This window comes from Maylandia zebra, linkage group LG7, assembly GCF_041146795.1.
Source record: "Maylandia zebra isolate NMK-2024a linkage group LG7, Mzebra_GT3a, whole genome shotgun sequence".
Taxonomy (NCBI): Eukaryota; Metazoa; Chordata; class Actinopteri; order Cichliformes; family Cichlidae; genus Maylandia; species Maylandia zebra.
The window spans coordinates 17447498-17464042 of NC_135173.1; the positions used below are offsets into that span (position 1 = coordinate 17447498).

The 16545-nt window shown below is 40.9% G+C and overlaps 1 protein-coding gene across 2 annotated transcripts in view; it reads left to right on the forward strand.

The window, feature by feature from the left end:
* The window catches only part of LOC101464760 (cGMP-inhibited 3',5'-cyclic phosphodiesterase 3A), an 86583-nt gene that overhangs the window by 52021 nt on the left and 18017 nt on the right, over positions 1–16545 (forward strand). For both annotated transcript variants that reach the window (XM_004567734.6, XM_004567735.6), the window contains exons 3-5: positions 4504–4764; positions 6635–6792; positions 15626–15699. In XM_004567734.6, the coding sequence (XP_004567791.1) occupies positions 4504–4764; positions 6635–6792; positions 15626–15699 (493 nt within the window). The remainder of the gene's footprint in view (positions 1–4503; positions 4765–6634; positions 6793–15625; positions 15700–16545) is intronic.

A 16545-nucleotide genomic window follows, 5' to 3' on the forward strand; every position in this document is an offset into this window, starting at 1 on the left:
GAATTCCACTGTGTCCAAAAACTCCCACCTCAAACACTAACCCAGCACCTGGAGTCTTTCACTACGCTTGAATGTTCATGTCCTGCTCTTAGCTTTAAGTTGCTTACTCTAAGTTCAGTTTCAGACCCGGTGCTTTCATCATTAACATCCTCTTATGGCCACTTAGTCATGCAGTGTTCATATTCCTTACCGAGTGTTCATCTGTCCTTGCATTGCATGCTTAAAATGATGCCCTCTCTGTATTCACTTATCAGACTTTAGTGCCTTCTTTATGTTTTCACTTCGCTTCGGAGTTGCGGCTGTCGCGTGAAAACAAAAGACAGAGTTTGCAGAAGTAGCAGATGAGTTTGCGTGTGTACGTGCATGTGCGTTTGGAGCCACTGAGACCCCCTAAGGATCACTGTTGTTTTTGTCCAGCCAGATGTTTTTCAGCCACCATACTTTTGTTTAACCCCCTATTTAGCGAACTCTTAAATCAGGCAATAAATGAGCTGAAAGACAGGTGTTTACATCTCATGCTCGCAGTGTAAAGTAAAAGAGTATAGGAAATGTGAGCGGGACAACAGAGGGCAGCGGGGATAAACGATGATCTGTCCAGAAGTGTTCCATTCGCCTTTTAGAGGATGTCTGCGTGTCATCATGCGTGGGTCACCCTATGTGGAGGACTTTGCTTAAACTCAGAGAACACATGCCTTTTGTATTCTTGCAGACCAACAGGAAAACGTGTATAAATACACCAACTTATCTGATAGGATACTAGGAAAACAAAATGCGAGACCTTCTCTGTTCCCACAAGAGGAGACGAATGAAAGGTATACACACGTGTTGTTAACGTCAACCGCTTGCTACTTAGCCAGTGTAAATAAAATAAATCTGGGTGCCCGGCAGCTGGTGTCAAAGTGAATGGGACACTGGGGGGAGAAAAAAATCTGATAACATTCTTTGGGGGAAAAAGGGAACTCGTGGGCTTATTAGATAAATTAGCTGGCAGCCAGGACTGACCTGTGTTTAGCTGTGGTTGTTCAACTGCTCAAGGCACAGCAATTAAGAGTGGGTTGTGAACTTTTCACTTTACCCTGTGAAAACAAGGCTGACTCGCGCAGCGCCGATGCCTTGAAAGCTGTGCAGCAGACGGTCAGAAACAGACGATGGCTGTTGGCCATCTGAGAGGTCAGGAGTGAGGAGGCCAAAGGTCAGATTCTATTTGAGACACTGCTAATGAGTCCATTCAACAAGGATCAAGTAATCCACATCTGTGCTGAACGTGTTTCAAACTTATGTTGTTATGCGGATAGTTAACAGGCTGCTAGAATATCGAGGTCTACTACTGTGAAGTACATCGCTGTACTCCTCCTTCTCATGTTTTAAAAAGAGCCATATAAGGCAAAAATAAAGACTTTGATCTATGAGTGGATGTAAGTTTGCGTGTTTGTATGTGTGCCTGTGTAACACCACAGCTATAAAACAAACCCTGGCAAAGTCTAACACTACTACTGAATATATTTCTATACTTAATAGTGGCACAAAAAGGACTATTTCTTGTTTTTATATCTTTATGTGTTGGGTTTGGATCTTGTTTATTTATGCGATTGGCTACTTAGCATTTGTATAATTTGTTTTCTGATGTTGTTGTTTTTTCCTGAACTAAATGCACATTTCAAGGGATTTCGCAGCGTCACTCTACATAAAAGATATGCTGTAAAAGTTGAACAAAGCAATTGATGACTTTGAACTTTTTAATAATTTTTTTTAATGATTATATGCACAGACACCACTGGAAAGCAGGAAAATCAAGATCTGTATATTTTTAATGCTTAAGATTTTATTCATAGATTGTTGTCTCATTTAATTTTTCAGTCATGTTTTAATGCCCCGTAGAAAGACAGCATTGAATTAAAATGCATAATCCTGAATATATACTTAATCCCAAATTTCTATTTAGTCACTTCTGAAACACACACACAAGCCACCAACACTGCATTTACATATACCATACAGTAACATCATGACATGAATTCAATTCATATCAAATCAATTCAACTCGGTTTTATTTATGTAGCGCCAAATCAACCGTTGCCTCAAGGCGCTTTATATTGTAATGTAAAGACCCTACAACAAAACAGAGAAAACCCCAACAATTACATGACGCATATGAGCAAATGCCTTGGAGACAGTGGGAAGGAAAAACTCCCTTTTAACAGGAAGAAACCTGCAGAAGAACTAGGCTCAGGGAGGGTGGCTATCTGCAGAGGAGAGGATGACAGGACAAAGACACAATGGAAGAGAGCCAAAGATTAATGTTGTCTAATGACCAGAGATGGGCAGTAACGCGTTACTTGTAACTCGTTGCTGTAATCCGATTACTTTTTTCAAGTAACGAGTAAAGTAAGGGATTACTATTGCAAAAACGGTAATTAGATTACCGTTACTTTCCCGTAGGAACGCTGCGTTACTGCGTTACTAAAACCGTGATTTTTTTGCAGAATGTCTCATGACAGTGACGTAAGCGAGTGCGCTATTCGTGGCAACAGCTGTGTGCAGATCAACAATGGATCACATATCGAGTGCGGGAGAGAGTATGAGCGTGCAGCGTTTAAAGCGTGGAAGTACTGACCTTACTTTAAGTTTGATTCCATAAAAAGTGACAAAAACATTAGCGTCCATTAGCGTTGTGCGTGGGAAGAAAACTTCTTTTTACAGTGAAAAAAACCCCCTAAACTTCCAAGCAAGCACCGAGTGCGCTACCACGTAATGGGAAATTCACAGAGAAACTCGCGGATTCTTCAACTAACCGCTGCAGCACACCTGCACCAGTGTAAACCTCCGCCTACGCCACTCCTGCTTTACAGGTGAAAATAGAGCAACAGGACCGCTAGTCTTTGACTTTATTTATTTTCTGCTGTGTTTTACTTGCATCTATTTGAAAGAGTGAGTGTAAACGCAAAAAAAAAAATTATATGTGCTGGAATGTGCAGAAAATAGGTTTAAATGTTAAACAAATATCTTCCAGTCAGAGAATGTTGCATATAATTAAATGTTTGCTTGATGCATAAAGTTAAAAGATTAAAACTAATAAAACAAGTTTTAAAAAGGGACTTTTCCATTTGATTACATTTTGTATGATGGATTATGCAGAAAAAGCAGAATTGGGCTGAAAGATCTATCGCTTTATCACCTATTCAGGTTGTAAATCGTGTTTTTAAAAAGTAACTAAGTAACTAAGTAATTAATTACTTTTGAAAATAAGTAACCAGTAAAGTAACGGGGTTACTTTTTTGGGGAAGTAATCAGTAATTGGTTACTGATTACTTTTTTCAAGTAACTTGACTACTAGCAGAGTGCTGTATAAAGACGTGCCATTCATATATTCCAAACTGTTTATTTAAAAGTTCAAATTCTTAAGGATGCACTGGAATTCAAGACTGAAAATCAACAGATACCACAGCATAAATTGCTAGAATAACAACTTGTACAACGATCTGACCACCACCAGTAGGCAACATGGGGTTAGTATCTTGCCCAAGGATATTTGGCATGCAGCCAGGAGGCAGCCTGGGATCGAACCACCAACCTTCTGATTATTGGCTGACCGGCTCTGCCACCTGAGCTACAGCCACCCAGATAAATATTAGCCACTGACACTGGCAGGCCAAATAACATCCAGCGATTATTTGGCATGTCAATGGATTCCCTTTGATTCTAGGACTTACAGGTCTTATAGTTTTTAAAGGTTTTATAACCCCAACTCCGAAAAAAGTTTTAGGGCACTGTGTAAAATGCCGTAATTTGCAAATCTTATAAACTCACATTTTATTCACAATGGAACATAGAAAATGTTTATATGTAATGTTTATGTTTAAACTGAGACAATTTACCATTTTAAGAAAAAATGTTAGATTTTTCATCCCATAAAATGTCTTCACTTGGTGAAAGATTTATGTGTGCTTTAGTATTGTCTTGCTGAAATATGAAAGGCCTTCCTTAAAAAGACTGCTCCCTTTCCAGATGAGCTAGCTGAATAGGCACTAATACACCCCCCATGCCACCAGACATGAAGGCTTTTGAAGTGTGTTTTGGCCAGAAAAACAGTGTTTCTGAATCATGTTCACATATGGTCTCATCTTTGTGACTTGTGTTCACAGACAATGATTTCTGGAAGTGTTTTTTCTCAGTCCATGAATTCCATGACAGAATGTTCCAGTTTATCCTAAAAGTAGTCACTAAAAAAGAAATTGTCTTAATGTAAAAACACCATCTAACCTTCAGCATAGTTTGACTACCAGTTCTTTAGCATAAACAACAAAAGAAATTCAGGTGTCACAGTTAACCACATTATATACTCAGAAAGGAGCTGCTGACATAGTTTACACACCCGCTCTTCATGCCTGCCATCGAGAAGCGGAACACGGCCGCTATCAGACTCAGCCGTTAATTAGCATCAGCTCACATCAGCTACTGTTGCAATGATGATTAACTCTTCGTTGTCTCCTTGTCATCCTACAGTCATCAGGCACAACTGTCATGGTGGACATAGCAGTGATGGGAGAAGCCCATGGACTAATTACAGACCTGCTGGCTGACCCCTCTCTCCCACCCAACACCTGCACGTCGCTGCGGGCCGTCAGCAACATGCTTACCACCCAGCTCACTTTCCAGCCCCTGCACCGGCCACGCCCTGCCCCCCTGCATAACCCCAGCGATGTCTACACCTGCTCTGACTCAGAGGAGGTACCTGAGAAAGGAGAGAAGACATCCATCCACAAGGTAACAAAATGAGTTAACACAAAGAAATGTAGCCCTTGGAACCAAAGATGAAAGAAGGGATATTTTTCATCCTTAAAAGAAAAGTCAAACGTGTTAATCAGAAGTAGTCAAGAGGCTGAAACAAAATAATTTTATTTGGAAACAGTGAAATATTCCTTGGATGGAAATGTGGTCCACCTTATTAAGGCCAAATGATTTATATACCACACAGCACTCCCCACACATGTTAATCTTTTAGCCCATGTTTCAGCTAATGAGTGCTTCCTGCTCTCAGAACTTTTAGCATCAAATGAAGGAGTATTTTTGTAGAGTTGAGTGAAGAAAAATAGAGCGCTTGGAGCACTGTTCTTCCCTTCATAGCTGCAGCTGTGTCAACATGACAGATGTGCAGAGCCATACAGAGTGTGTGCGCACGAATGTGAGGAGCGGAGTAGAAGAGGAGAGGCGACATGGAGGTGAATGTATTCCTCTAAAGGCTGCAAAGACCGACAAGCGTGTAAGCAAACCTGGACCTCCTCCATGACCGTCCAGCTATGCGATACCTGTTCTGGCCGTTGTGGAAAGTGTTGTCACGTCGCTGGTCTGACAGGTGCACGTTTACATCATCTGAACTGTGGAAAAGTAGTCAAGATGAACTGCACCTGTGGAGTAGCCTGCGAAACTGTGCTCATTAAGACTTTCCTCCCCCGAGGGACAATGTGCCCAGTTCTGCCTGCCCAGGAGGAGAATAACAGGAGTGAAGGTTTTCCAAGCTCATTTTCTGTCCAACACAGGCATGTTCTCTGTCTCCATTGCAAAATGGCAACTCCATTGAAAGGGCTACAAAAAAAACCATGAATGACAAAACAAATAACTACTTGTTAAATGTTGAAACTCACTCTGCCCTCTTAAACGGTTATACAAATGATGAAATGTCGACACTGCTGTGTGTGTTTCTGTGCCATGTATTTCTGTTTTTGGTTTTAACGTGATAGGGCTTTCTTTATGGAAATTTAAAATTACAGCCTTGCACAATTTTACCATTGGAAAAACATAGATTTTTGATGATAGAAAAAATGGTAAATATGGTTGTATTCATAGCAGAAACAAGATTTTCTTTTAAATTTGTGTGAATGGAACTAAGGTTACATCAAAGCTCTAAAGGTAATGTAAGTGAGATACATGGCTCCTAATGCTGTACATGAGTTTGTGTGTCCTAGCACTCAGCATATGAAGCCTTGTTGTGAATGGGCTCATTCAGGATTCTAAGGCAATCTTTAGTAGGTCACTCTGCAGAGGACGGAGAAAGAGAGTCTGCCATGTTTAGAGCTGCTGTGCCAAATGACTGCATGGCACAGAGCAGATGGAGGCATTGCACGGGCACAGACTGGGAATCCCAGGGAAGGAAGAATAGAGAGAATAGACATAGAAAGCCTGTGACTGACAGAACAAGACAAAAGAGACTTACAGAGAGAATAAGAAGCAGAGAGGCTAAAGCCTATATGATGAAAGGCATCTGCACAGTGCTATATAGAGCCACAGCTGCCTGCTAATGTCCGATGCGGGGTTTATTCTCCTTGGATCCAGCGAGGCAGATTGTGAAAAATGTTCCAGGTTATCACCAGCGTCATTTGTTTCAGATTGGCCAAGTGCAGAAAAAACAACAATCTCATCCAGATGATTTATTTGCCTGGAGACAAAGCAAACAAGCATTAACTTTATCTTACAGGTGGGAGTATTTTTAAAGCTTTTATCTATTTAATACAAAAGCAAATAGTCATGTTTTCTGACCCTGCGGCCACTCACTGATTTCGATTTTTATTAAACAACAAGTGATAAGATAGGTTTCCGGGGTGGTTAACTGTGTATCTGTACTGTGCATTTTGTGCAGCGTCTGAGGCGGAGCCTCCACCCCGGCCTTCTGAGGAGGATCTCTTCCACGTGGACCACCACCACCTCTGCCACAGGACTTCCCACAATTGAGCCGGGACCCGTGCGAAGGGACCGCAGCGCCAGCATCAAACCCTATCATGAAGCACTCACGTGCAGGTACCTGAGCCACAGCTGTTTCACATGCACCTCCTGTATTTTTAGACCCCAGGTTTTAGTCACTTTGGTTACTTTGTTCAAGATTTGGCAGATGTAGTTCCACTTACACCTTATGGCTTGCTTTTTCAAATCCCTGTTGGGAATTTTGTTAGATTTTTAAATAAAGGAATAGGAATAGAATAAGTCCTATTGTACTATAGATATACACGACTGAGGCACAAACACACTAAGGAGGGCTCCTACAATGCGAATCACTCTGAAGGATATTGGGTTTTTCAGCATTATGGCTGTAGTCATACTAAAGCCATCAGTGTCAGTGAAAAGCAGTGGCACAGTTCAGAAAAGGATGTGTGTGCAGTGGGAGCCAGAATGGAAATATGCCCCACAGGCGAACGCATTAACCTGAATAACTAAGACGCACATCAACCCTGAGCACATTAGTGCTGAAGATAGCACAAGGCTCACGCTACACAGAAGTATCATGGCTCCAAAGTCGATCTGTGAGCCTTTCATAGAATAGACAGTGTGTGGTTTTATGGAGGTGTTTTCAAGCTTTTTGTACTTTTTAGGAGAAATATGATGCAGGATGGAGAAAGTTAGAGGTTACATAAGTCCTGATAAGCATTTGTTTGCATACAGTACTAAAGCAGATGCAGTGAATCTGATGGGAAGTGCTAGGTTTTTCTGTTTTTTTCCTCTTGGTTTTTTTCCCCCACTAAATCACATTGTTGCATCAAATCTTGAATAAACACAGGATCCACATGTATTAAAGCTGTTGTGGTTACTAAGTGAATTGTTTAAGCACAATTTACTGTGATCAGTGCAGAGATAGCATTCCTTACAATTACTTTGTGATTACTGTAACATTATGTTTGGATTATCTTAGAGCAGCACAGGGGAAATTATGCTTTTTTCATGAATTTCAAAGGAGTTTCAGCTTGAAATTTTTCAGCTGTGCATGCTCGCATGAGTTTTCATGCATACAGTATTTCTGTGATGCAAAAGCAGCACTAGACAGCACATATGCTCTGATTTTAAAATATTAAATATGCCTCAACAAGAAAGAGTCTATTAGTGTTTCATCCACCTTATTCAGTCTCTTCCCATCCAGTTTGTGGCGTTTGTCTGCAAGTACCAAAGCTTCCGGGTGTCCCTGGATTTCAAAGCAGTGTCTCAGTTTCCTGTAGTGTACCAACCAACGGGGAAAGTAGGGTTTGTGTATATGCAATTCTCAAATGCTGCATAAGAACATTTGTCTGATCTAATATCTGAAATATTAATAAGTGGGAGAATTTACGACAGCTACGTCTGATGATTCTAAGATTCACTGAAAACTGCCAGCATAGATTCAGAGAATACAACTTCAGCTCAGGATAACCTTTGCATTGTTCATTAGCATTCATTAGCCCGTGTTAAAAATAAAGAGCAGCGGTAAATGTATCTCTATGTATTTATGGCTCGTATTCTAACAAAACCCCAAATTAATACATGAAGATTTTTTTTTCCAAAATTACAGCTTCCAAGTGCAGAGATTTGAATCAGCTCACTTACATACTTACAGTCAGCAAAGCTTCAGGTAAAAGCGACCTCGCTACTTCTGCGAACTCCCTCAAAACCTATTTTAACAATTGTTTGGACTAAATGTTGCAGATGTAAAATGAGGCATGACTCTGCAACTGCATGGCCTATTTCACTCGCAGATGAATTTAGAAACTCATTTTGTGTGGATGGTTAAAAAAAATATGCTTTCAGAAGAGCTCCAATGGTCTTTGAGATATATATATATATATATATATGTATATATATATATGTATATGTATATATGTATATGTATATGTATATGTATATGTATATATATATATGTGTATATATATATATATATATATATATATATATATATATATATATATGTATATGTATATATATATATGTGTATATATATATATATATATATATATATATATATATGTATATGTATATGTATATGTGTATATATATATATATATATATATATGTGTATATATATATATATATATATATATATATATATATATATGTATATATGTATATATGTATGTATATATATATATATATATATATATATATATATATATATATATATATATATACATATGTATACATATATATATATATATATATATATATATATATATATATATATATATATATATATATATGTATATATATGTATATATATGTATATATATATATATATATATATATATATATATATATATATATATATATGTATATGTATATATATATATATATATATATATATATATATATATATATGTATGTATATATATATATAACTAGCAGCTGGTTCATTTGTGCTGCTAACCAGCTGCTAGTTAACGAGAGACACCCGGAATGGCTAACTGAAGTGAAGGCCGGACGGTCCTGATCCCCAAGGACCCCAAGAAGGGACCGGTACCCTCCAACTACCGACCAATAACCTGCCTCAGTACTACATGGAAGCTCCTGTCAGGGATCATATCGGCTAAGATGAACAGGCACATGGGTCAATACATGAGCGGGACACAGAAAGGAATTGGCAAGAATACCAGAGGCGCAAAACACCAGCTACTGGTAGACAGAAAAATCAGCCGAGACTGCAAGACCAGACTGACCAACCTGTGCACTGCCTGGATTGATTACAAGAAGGCCTATGACTCAATGCCCCACAGCTGGATACTGGAATGCCTAGAATTGTACAAGATCAATGGGACCCTAAGAGCCTTCATCAGGAACTCAATGGGGATGTGGCGTACAACACTAGAGGCCAACTCCAAGCCCATAGCACAAGTCACCATCAAGTGCGGGATCTACCAAGGAGATGCTCTGTCCCCACTGCTGTTCTGCATAGGCCTGAACCCCCTCAGTGAGATCATTAACAAGACTGGCTACGGATACCGACTACGGAACGGAGCAGTTGTCAGCCACCTCCTGTACATGGATGACATCAAGCTGTATGCCAAGAGTGAACGAGACATCGATTCACTGATCCACACTACCAGGCTGTATACAGCAATGACATTGGAATGTCGTTCGGACTGGAGAAGTGTAGTCGGATGGTATCAAAGAGAGGGAAGGTAGTCATAACTGAGGGGATTGAACTACCAGAAGGCAACATTGCAGACATAGAGGACAGTTACAAGTACCTGGGGATCCCGCAGGCAAATGGGAACCATGAAGAGGCCGCTAGAAAGGCTGCAACCACCAAGTACCTGCAGAGGGTCAGGCAAGTCCTGAGGAGTCAGCTGAATGGTAAGAACAAGATCCGGGCCATCAACACGTACACCCTGCCCGTGATCAGGTACCCTGCTGGGGTAATAGGCTGGCCAAAGGAGGAGATAGAAGCCACTGACATAAAGACAAGAAAGCTCCTTACCATGCATGGAGGGTTTCACCCCAAGTCCAGCACCCTGAGGCTGTACGCTAAGAGGAAGGAAGGGGGCCGGGGACTGGTGAGTGTCAGCACCACAGTCCAGGATGAGACAACGAACATCCAAGAATACATTGGGAAGATGGCCCCAACTGACCGAGTGCTCAGTGAATACCTCAGGCAGCAGAAACCCAAGAAAGAGGAGGGAAACGAGGAACCATCATGGAAGGACAGGCCCCTGCACGGTATGTACCACTGGCAGATAGAGGAGGTGGCTGATATCCAGAAATCCTACCAGTGGCTGGACAAAGCTGGACTGAAAGACAGCACAGAGGCACTAATCATGGCAGCACAAGAACAAGCTCTGAGTACAAGATCCATAGAGGCTGGGGTCTATCACACCAGGCAAGACCCCAGGTGCAGGCTGTGTAAAGATGCCCCAGAGACAATCCAGCACATAACAGCAGGGTGCAAGATGCTAGCAGGCAAGGCATACATGGAACGCCATAACCAAGTGGCCGGCATAGTGTACAGGAACATCTGTGCCGAGTATAATCTGGAAGTCCCGAGGTCAAAATGGGAGATGCCCCCAAGGGTGGTGGAGAATGACCGAGCTAAGATCCTGTGGGACTTCCAGATACAGACGGACAAAATGGTGGTGGCTAACCAACCGGACATAGTGGTGGTAGACAAACAGAAGAAGACGGCCGTAGTGATCGATGTAGCGGTTCCGAATGACAGCAATATCAGGAAGAAGGAACATGAGAAGCTGGAGAAATACCAAGGGCTCAGAGAAGAGCTCGAGAGGATGTGGAGGGTGAAGGTAATGGTGGTCCCCGTGGTAATCGGAGCACTAGGTGCGGTGACTCCCAAGCTAGGCGAGTGGCTCCAGCAGATCCCGGGAACAACATCGGAGATCTCTGTCCAGAAGAGCGCAGTCCTGGGAACAGCTAAGATACTGCGCAGGACCCTCAAGCTCCCAGGCCTCTGGTAGAGGACCCGAGCTTGAAGGATAAACCGCCCGCAGGGGCGTGCTGGGTGTTTTTATATATATATATATATATATATATATATATATATATATATATATATATATATATATTTTAGAGTAGCATGAAACAATAGCAATCACAGGGCATCGATGTTCAATCAGGTGTACAAGTCGTGGCTAATGAGGGCAGGTACCCTGGCTCAAGTGATTTCATCCATGTTGTCGTTAGCAAGTGATACCAGCCAGACTTTAGTTGTGTATTGTTAAGTTTTTTGCTTTAAGATTTGTTAAGTGAAGCTATCTAATGATAATGGTCGTACTGTAAAAGTAAGCGTTTTCCATAAAAACCACATGTGTGCTGTTTCCAAGGTAGTTTTTTACATTTTTTTATACCTTGGAGAAAAAGTCTAGTCGGCAATGCTGTGTCTTCACCTCGTGGTAAACAAACCCACAGTTTTTATTTCAGTTTGTGGTCGTTAAACTCATGTTCCATGACCAAACTGGCTTTCTTTACTTACTTACGTAATTAATTCCAACAGAGATCCCATTAGAAATTCTTTGCCAAAGACCCATAAGTATTCCCGAAATTATATTCAGGACTATGTCTAAAAATTACTGTAATACCTTAAAGGTAAATTTTTGTTAAACTCCTTGAATTAAAGCTGAAACTCTGCACTTCAATCACACCTTAAAATCCACTGCGATGGTGGAAGGAGGCAAAAACAGTTAAAATTGTGTTGTTGTCCAAGTTCCATACTCTTATGGAAAGACTTTGCAAAGGAGTCCTGGCTGATATGGTGTCAGAGTGATGCTCATAGTATTTAGGGTTAGATGTTGTATTGTGTATATTTTTCTACAAAAATGAACCTTGTGCCTCTTTTTAAAAGCTCTAACAAAAGTCTGAGTGGAGGCTTATTGTAATAATCAATCTATATTAGAAAGCCTTAAGTTCTTTTTTTACTGCATTAAACTCTTTGCACTGCTTTCTTTTGTGCCTTCAGCCCTCCAAAGACCTGCGTAGCCTGCGCCTGCCAGCGTCGTGTTTGGTCCTGTTTGCACAGTGACAGTGTGATACTTGAACACAAAGCTTCTGTACACAAAGCCCCGTTGCCTGGTCTTATATCTTAGCGCAGCCCAGCAGCATGCCCCAGCTAAGGCCACTTACTGAGTGTAAACAAACACCTGGTTCTCTCCCCAGTCACGAGAACACCACAATTAACTCACACACTCGCACTCTTAGATACAGCTGCTTCTTCTGGCTTACACGGTCCGGAAACAATTGGAAAACACAGAGATTTTCCAGGTTTCGTTCACAGCAGTGGAGAGGGCTCTTTTCTGAGCAGCACTTCAGTTAAATGCATTGTAGGCATCTAGCTCTTATCCAGATGCCTGAAATAATCAAACAGGGCTGGTAAGGCTTCGGTGTTTAGCTGAAAGACACTTAACCAGAGCCCATGCTGACTGAAAACAACTTGCTGTGTTTGGGATCCGACCTTTGATGGTCTCTTAGCAAGCAGCAACCTGCCAACACGTCATTTCTCAAGTAGGCTTTGACACCTAAATCACACATGTTAGGGAGTAATAAGGAGTGTTTTTGGTAATTTATGTACTCTAAACTGTATTTGTTAGAGTGTCTGGCCAAGACCAGAAGCCTATGAATTTCCTTTCACATCACTGACACACCACCACTAATCATTCCTGATACATCCTCACACAGAGTGTTGGGAAAGAGGGAAGGCGAGAGAGAGCGAACACATGGAAGGGAGGTTGGGCGAAAATGAACACATGGCTTCAATTGCCTTCTCTCTACTCCATCATCAAATCTGCACAATCTTAATTAGGACATTAGGCTTCTTTTTTTCCCCCTCCCTCGTTTTTCCATCATGTCAGCCTTCAATGACGTACACTGTTAAGAAGGAATAACACCAACTTCAAAGCTACATTATCACCTTTTTTTTTTTTTTTATCAGATAGACCCTGTTTAAAGGGCCCAATTGAATGCCTTCCATTTCCCTCAGCCCCAGCCACTGTGTTGTTATCTTCTTCACGTCATCTGGCTCGAGAGTAGGTAGATTACTGGAAGCAGAAATAATAGCTGCGGTGTTTATCGTGGCTTTGGCACTGTCCGTCGTGGCTCTGAACCAAAGGTAATCTGTCAACCTGCTGCAAGTGGCTGAGTAAAAAATCTGCAGCGGAAAGGTTAGCAGGCTGAGGCCAGCCGGAGCTTACGGCACGGCTCAGGCCATACAAGAAGAAGTCCTCAAAAATGAGGAAAAGCAGGCAGGGCTGCAATTTAAACTGAATTACATTTGCTTGATTAAGCATCATAGTTACAGAGTGAGTGCCAAGTGCCTTTTGGTTTAGAGATGAAGAGCAATTTTTTTTTTTTTTATGACTTTGAAAATTATGTATGTTATAAGGCAAGAAACCAACCTTGACCTTGATGATGAGACAAAACTGCGCCTGATCCATAAAACTGATTTTAGAGCACAATGACATAATGAAAAAAGGACACGAGCAGTTGTACTAAGAAGAACCAAAAGAAGTTGTGTGGTTAGTTGATTGAAATATAGCGCGTGTCATTTTTTAAATCTAAAATTCACTGTATGATGCATGTTAAATTTCCTGTTTTTTGAAAACAGGGGAGATATTTTGGAAAAACTGTATTTCTTTTTTGTTCTTACCAACAATGAGCTTGTGTAGAATAATCATTTACACACTACCACATATTGAAATTGATTTGAAGCCCTCGGTGCGTTTATTTTTCTGTAAGACTCATCGCTCTACACAGAAATATTTTTCAATCTTTACGTGGTTAAGGTTACAGAATTGCAGATAGCGACATTGTTGTATTAGAGAAACCGCAACCTTAAAACCTTTGGCTAAATGTAACTAAATTCCACTTTGAATTCCTCAATAAAACCACACTATAGGATGGTGTATGTTGACTCCACACAGCAAATGTGTTTACAGCTGACAGTTGCGTTCTCCCAAAAGGCAAAGTAAATTCTTACTACTGGTATATAAATGTTATTTCTAGCATAGAACATGATAGCAAAATGAAAGTGGAGTGTGTATCATGTGTACATAGTTTCTGCGTGAGTGAGAGAGCGAGAGATAAAAGCAGAGCCACTTGATATATGATTGGCAGATTCCTCGACTGAAAATGACCGGCCTCCTTATTTACATTTTGTGCTCAAGGCTCAATGTCAGTAGCCGAGGTTATTCTGCTGCATTAGCAGAATAGGAAAAGTGTCTGCCAGTTCTTCAACTTTCATTAAAAGTAAACCTTTTAAGCCAAGTGCTGCTGCCTGCCCAGACCCCCCTGACAATAATGTACTAACTGTTCAACCGCCAAACTATCAAACTATTTTATATTCCACACCTGCTAGGCATTAGACACAGTGGTCCAACCTGGCCGTACAAACACAACAGAACTCCCTTTGTTGGGGCCTTAGGAGCATTATGCTGGGTGGGTACAGCTCAAAAGTGTTCCAGAAACACTTTATCAGGAGGAGATAGACACACTACAGGCCTTTGTGCTCCCTGTGACACCATGCTCTAACGGCAGGCATTTCCTGCTCCGAGTAGGCAGGTTTTACAACATTTAGGGAGAGGTATTTTAATTGGAACCACCTACAGCCTGACAGTGGCCTCAGTGGAGAAACACGGAAAATCTGTTGGGAAAAGTCTGGGAGGCTCCCCGTGGTGTCACACAGCTAACTGACCAGTAAAGGCCAGTTCTTTCCACAGAAGATAACATTTGCTGTTTGATTTATAAAGCCAGTCATCAGATGGGAATGTTTTCATCTGAGACTGAGAAAGTGAGTTGTTGTTGAGGCCGACACTGGTCTGTCATAAATCTCAAAGAGGGTGGGCTCAGTTTCTAATGAATCATTCATAACAATGCCAGCGTTTGGAGTTTGCTTTGTTGTTTATTCCAGTTGCATTGTGTTAATGTGCGCATCCATTAGATTCATTACTACGTATTTTCTTGAAGCAAGTGTGCAACGGCTGTTTTCGTGTGGGGGCTGCACAGTAGGAACCCCATTAAGTTCTTTTTTTTCCCTACTTGACAACTTCTTCTGACTGTTTACACATCGAAGACAGATGTGGCGAACGGCGATATTCACACTTCTTTAGCAGAGCCGCAGATAGACTAATACATATATTCTGTATTTATCTTCCATGTGTTTTGCCTGTTAACTTTGAACTGCTGTGAATGGTGTGGAATTATTTGCATTCTGATAATAATCAAATAATTAAATCAAAGGAATAAAAATTTCATGTTATCATCATCTGCTCAAAAAGATACAGGTCACTAGAGTGTGATTGTAACTCAAGTATATCCACACGCAGTAGTTAGGAATGCACATCTGAGATAAATAGAAACTCTTTTATTTAACTAACAGTGAATCCCCTCTTTTCTACAGTTGTGGGAGACCATACATCAGACTGAACCACGGTGAGGGCTCTTTAGACAAGGGAGACAGGATACCACGTTCAGGTATGCCCCCAGTCTTTCTAGCATTCCCGCAAAGCAGCATGGGAAGAGTGTTTGTGTTACGTTTGCTGGCATAAACACTGAATCGCTTTTGTTTCTCTCTCTTTGAGACTGTTTGTTTCCATTGCACTCAGCTGATATGGGAGATTGATATATATAGTAAACACGCACAGAAAACCCCAAACAAATGACTCGAGTAATGAGTTTGTGTTGATGATAAAGGAACACTACCTCTGCAGTATCTCATACAGTTAGTTGCCTCTCTACACCATCACAGTGGTTTTGAATTCAAACAGTCACAATGTGATAGAAGTGCAAACTTCAGCATTAATTCAAGGGGTTTAACAACCACTTTTCATCAACTGTTTAATAATTACAGCTATTTTCACACACAGTCTGCATTTTAAGAAGCTCAAAATTAACTCGACAAATTAACATAATTTTATACATTAATGGATGCATAAAGTCTAAAACACATTGTCATCGCCAAATTCTTGCTTCCCTCATTGAGAACACCTGGTGCTTCTTATTTGTGGATCTTCCTGCATCAAGTTTTGTATTTGACAACTGAAAAGCATGCTCCGTTGGGCTGAGATCAGGTGACTGACTTGGCCAATGACTGACTTGGGGGTTTTTTTGCCTATAGAAACTCTTGGGTTGCTTTTGCACAGTGAAGAGCTGTCCAATCAGTTTGGCTGAATCTATATAGCTCCCTACACATCAGAATTCCTCCTGCTGCTCGTATCAGCAGTCACATCATCATCAACGATGAGTGACCCGGTTCCACTGGCAGCTATAAATGCCCAAGCCATAACACTGCCTCCACCATGTTTGACAAATACCTCGGTT